The sequence below is a fragment of the Sander vitreus genome, chromosome 10 (genome assembly GCF_031162955.1).
Source record: "Sander vitreus isolate 19-12246 chromosome 10, sanVit1, whole genome shotgun sequence".
In the NCBI taxonomy this organism is placed as follows: Eukaryota; Metazoa; Chordata; class Actinopteri; order Perciformes; family Percidae; genus Sander; species Sander vitreus.
In genome coordinates this window covers 31,132,551-31,137,147 of record NC_135864.1, presented here as the reverse complement: position 1 = coordinate 31,137,147, position 4,597 = coordinate 31,132,551, and the positions used below count along the sequence as shown (strand labels likewise).

The window sequence follows — 4,597 nt, the reverse complement described above, 5'->3', positions numbered from 1 at the left end:
TTCAGACTGCAGACAGAAATACCAAACAATCCTGTTTTCCCTCTCTAAGTCAATGTCTCACACACACACGCCGCTCACTGTGTCGAACAATCCCTCACACACAGACACAATCTCGTCCTCACAGACATACACACTGTCTCTCAAAGAGACACACATAATCTCTTTCTCACACACGCACAACACACACACACAACACACACACTCGGCGCTGTGTCGAACAGTCCCAATGCTGTGTCTGACAAAGCTCCCTTCTTTCTCAGTCAAAGATCTGTTTGTCTGGAAGCAAGGCTCAGTGGGACACATTCTGGGGAACACAAACCAACAGTGAAATATAGAATGCATTTACATACAGTACATACACACATTTGGATGCACGCGTACACACCAAAACAATGTTGTGGTTTCACACTTTCATGTGGTTGTTGTACTACAAACGTGTGTGTGCGCTGCATGCAAGCATAGTAGCAACTCAAATCATTTCAGACTTGTGAGCACTGTGATCTTGAACAAATCCAGTCAGTGCAGCAATTCTATTAGAATGAGTTGATTGAGCCAGACAATTTTTAATGGTGGTTGGCTGGTGTTAGCAGCCGAGCCTGTACATTTGTAAATACTGATCATGTCAACTGAATTAGGCAAGGCTTTGTTGTTTTAACACAGTAAAAATGAGACAATTGACTGACAAGAATAAATACCTGTATGTTTTATTTTTTTACTTATAAATTACATACTTACATATTTCTTGTTATGTGCAACTTCGTTTTGTATGCCCCTCAACTGTTAATAGCTATTGTAAGCTCACGACATAGATATTATGAGCCATTTATACGTTTTATACTTTCCCACCATTATGAACATGAATAAATGACATTGATACATACAGTAATTTATTTGCTGATACACACTGTAGAGCAGCAATAGGGGGTATTTGTATACTTGCAGACAAGAATCACTGCTCACTAAAAGTTCAGAAAATATGGTTTTTAAGCACATGAGTAGAATATTTGATGATATATCCACCTTCAGGAATTATGACACTCAACTACTCATTACTGCTTTGTTGAAGAATTGAAAGGTTGTGACATTTTGTGTGAGCAACTGAATATTATCTGAAATCCCAGTAAATTGTAATTCTACCAGCACATAGACAATAATAATCATATAGGGGGTACTTAATACATTTAGATACCTCAACCCTAAGAGAGAAGAGTTAAGTTATTTCAGTTGCAGAACAAACGTTGTTGTTGTTGTATGTTAAAGGTGCCCTGCCACACAAAACCGTTTTGACATAATATGTTAGGTCCATGTGTGTTTGTGTTATGTCGTGAATGTGAAAATGAACTGCTACCTCCTCTGTCAGCTCTAGCCACTGAAAAGAAATAAGCGGAGAAATCAGGCCAATTACAAAAGCTGGTCGGTCTGAAGTGGTGTTGCCTGAGCTCATTACTATTCATGAGCTCGCCCAGTTGCGCTGGGTAAAGGATGCTGATAGCCAGGCTCTCATTGGCTAGCTGTTAGCCAATCAGAGTCAAGCAGCTTAGCTCGTTGAATATTAATGAGAACTGGCACAAATCGAGCCGAGTCTTCCTGCAGGCTTTCTATACCACGCTAGAATGGCTTGAAACGAGGTAACCGCAAAAAATGTTAGAGTCCATGGTAGAACTTCAGACATTACTACAAAGTAATAAAATACGTGTGGCAGGGCACTTTTAAAGTAAAATTGTAGTGTGAGGTACATTTTTTACAAATGATATTGTCTTATGGGGAATGTGAAATTACTTACAGGGTAAAGCTGGAAAGGCAAAGCTTTGAGCAGTGAGTTAAAACGGCACTTTGACAAGTAATAATTCTATTATTAATTAATTAATAATAATTAATTCTAATTTTAAGGCCCGAAATCTAGACTTCTGCAACACTTGCGCCATAAAACAATTAAAATGTGGTTCAAAAATCACAAAGGTGAACGCTATCTGTGAAGTCCACATTTCAAAATGTCATTGTTCAGTGGAAACTGCTTTGCAAGGTGTCTCAAGTCAAGTTTAAGGTCTCTCTCCGGAGCATCTATATTACGCAAAATATTAAAATCATGAAAAATCCTCTTCCAGTCTTAATTCTGCTGTGACATTTTCCCAATTGAATTATTTTAAATGTCACTCAGACCACTTGTAGGTAAGTAGATTTAAAGTCTGTTCCGAGTGCGTTTTTAGCATTGCATTTGTAAATGCCAGAGTTCATGAGCATAGGGTTCTGAATGACCAGACTGCCCTCCTCTGTCATGTGAATTCCTCCCTGCACGGTGAAGCGATTATGTGGAACCAGCGTTGTGCGCCCAGGCAACGTCCATGAGATATCCGGCTTGGGAATACCAGTTGCAACACAATTTAACTTCACCGGTGATCCCCGGTTGACTCTTGTAATTGAGGTCAGCGTATTAGTGATACGTGGTGGGAAAACCATCACTGCAACTGGGTAGGATAGTGTTGAGGAGCCAAACGAGTTGGAGGCTTTACAGATGTATGTTCCTTTGTCAAAGGTGGCGACCTGCCTGAGTTGGAGTGTCCCATTGGCAAAAAAAACTATCCGGCCAATTGTCTGAGGTTTGTCCAAAACAAGACCATTAGGTAGGGTCCATGTGATTGATGCCTGCGGCCAGCCATCCACAGTGCAGGGCAAGTTGAGATTGAGGCCGTAAGTGATCTTCATCCCACCTGGAGAAGTAAAATTATTAACAGTAAGTCAATTTCCTGCAAAAATGATACAACAAAAAATACAATACAAGTAAAGCAATATGGCCAGATCTCCCATTGATTCTTCATATATTTTCAAACCTGCGTTTGGTCGGGTTAAATTAGACTGTAGTTTGGTTTCCCCCTTGGTACGATTAGTTTGGGCAGATCTGAATACAGAAATCTTTCTTGGGTGTGGACCAAAACAAGAGCTCCAAGACCTTTTAGAGGAAGTGGTCTTGGTCCAGTCATAAAATAATTCTGGAGCGGTTGGTTGTTATCGATATTTGGGAAGATAGGGCCTTCAACCGGATCTTTTTAGGACCTTCTCACTCTGGCCCAAAACACATTGAATCATTGAGCGGAGTGAATGTTCTCACCTGACTTTTAGTGATGCGTTTTGTTTTATTTGAATGTTTTTCTCTGTGAGAAGAAACCGAACCAAGGGAAAAAGTTTACCAACCTTTGGAACAGAGCAAACTATTGCCTCTAGACTCTTTATTGACGAAACTAGGAAGACTTTTGCTTCATTAATTTGAGATGAAAAAACATACCTGTAGATCCTCTGATCAGTGGCTTTCTGCCCGCCTCCAGCGCATAACGTTTCTCTGCTTGTCCTGCCACATTTTTTGCTAGACACCGGTACACTCCCTTATCACTTGCAACTGGTTGAGAGATCTGTAGATTTCCGTTACCCAGATGATGCGTGAAGCGTTGGAGTCTAACACCAGGCGTTAGCATCGTCCCGTTGGGTAGAACCCATGTAAACTCTGGGTTCGGCTTGCCACGAGCGGGGCACTCCAGGATTATTGCCTCACCGTCTTGCTTTATTGGTAAGATTTCAATATTGGGAACGGCAAAACTTGGTTTCTCGGCTATTGATGCCACGTCTAATTCAACCAAAAGTGAGGATTCACCCAGGTTGTTTTTAGCCAGACACTTGTACCTCCCTTCATCTGTTTTCCTCACCCCTCTCAGCTCCAAGCTACCGTTCCGGTGGACTTGGAAGCGACCACCTAGGTAGGATGTTGGGAGCGAGTGGCCATAAGGAGTAACCCACCAGACTCTTGGTTCAGGTTTTCCTTCCACTCTGCAATCCAGGAGCGCTGTTTGGTAGGAAACAGCCATAACCCTTGTGGTGCTCATCCCTTTCATGCCATTGATAAAGGGTTCCTGGAGTTCAGCTTCAAGTTTCATGTTTTTAACATCGTCACCAGCAGAATTTCGCGCCACACATGCATATTTCCCTTCGTCAGCCAGTATTACTTTTTTCACCACTAACATCCCATCGTCCATGATCTGAAATTTGTCAGATGACACTGATATCACATCATTTCTTGGTGAGATCCACATAATTCTTGGTGTAGGTTCACCTGTTGCCTGACAACTCAATTTAGCTGATCCTCCTAACTTTACTGTAACCAGTGATTGGGATTTTAATCTAATCTTTGGAGCATTCGGTCCCACTTTGACGCTCACTTTTCTTTCGTCCTTGCCCAGTTTGTTCTTGGCATAACAGGTGTAGTCGCCCTCGTCTCTTTTGCCCATTTGCTGGAGAAGTAAAGTTCCATTGCCAAAAATAACATAGCGGCGGTTGCGAAGGCCACTGTCGTCCGATTGCAGGGCGTTGTTGATTAAAGTTCCATCTGGGAGACTCCAGGTAACTTCTGGATCAGGGAGGCCTGTTGCAACACAGTCCACCTAAAAAAGGAAACAAAGAAAGGAGGATAACTGGATGAGGGAGAAAAATAAGTGTAAGGATGAATCTAGGCCCATTTCTGAGTAAAGATCTTATTGGTTAGGTGTGTTTTTTAAATTATAACGTTCAGCCAGAGATGGGGACTCGAGCCTGAGACTCGGACTCGAGTCGC

General features: G+C 41.9%; 1 protein-coding gene across 3 annotated transcripts in view; it reads right to left on the bottom strand.

Moving 5' to 3' along the window:
- Positions 1-1,113: 1,113 nt before the first annotated feature.
- LOC144524681 (matrix-remodeling-associated protein 5) overlaps positions 1,114-4,597 on the bottom strand; it is a 36,654-nt gene continuing 33,170 nt past the window's right edge. For all 3 annotated transcript variants that reach the window (XM_078261113.1, XM_078261112.1, XM_078261114.1), the window contains 2 exons: positions 3,281-4,427; positions 1,114-2,708 (listed from right to left, as the gene is read on the bottom strand). In XM_078261113.1, the coding sequence (XP_078117239.1) occupies positions 2,155-2,708; positions 3,281-4,427 (1,701 nt within the window). In that variant the 3' untranslated portion in view covers positions 1,114-2,154. The remainder of the gene's footprint in view (positions 2,709-3,280; positions 4,428-4,597) is intronic.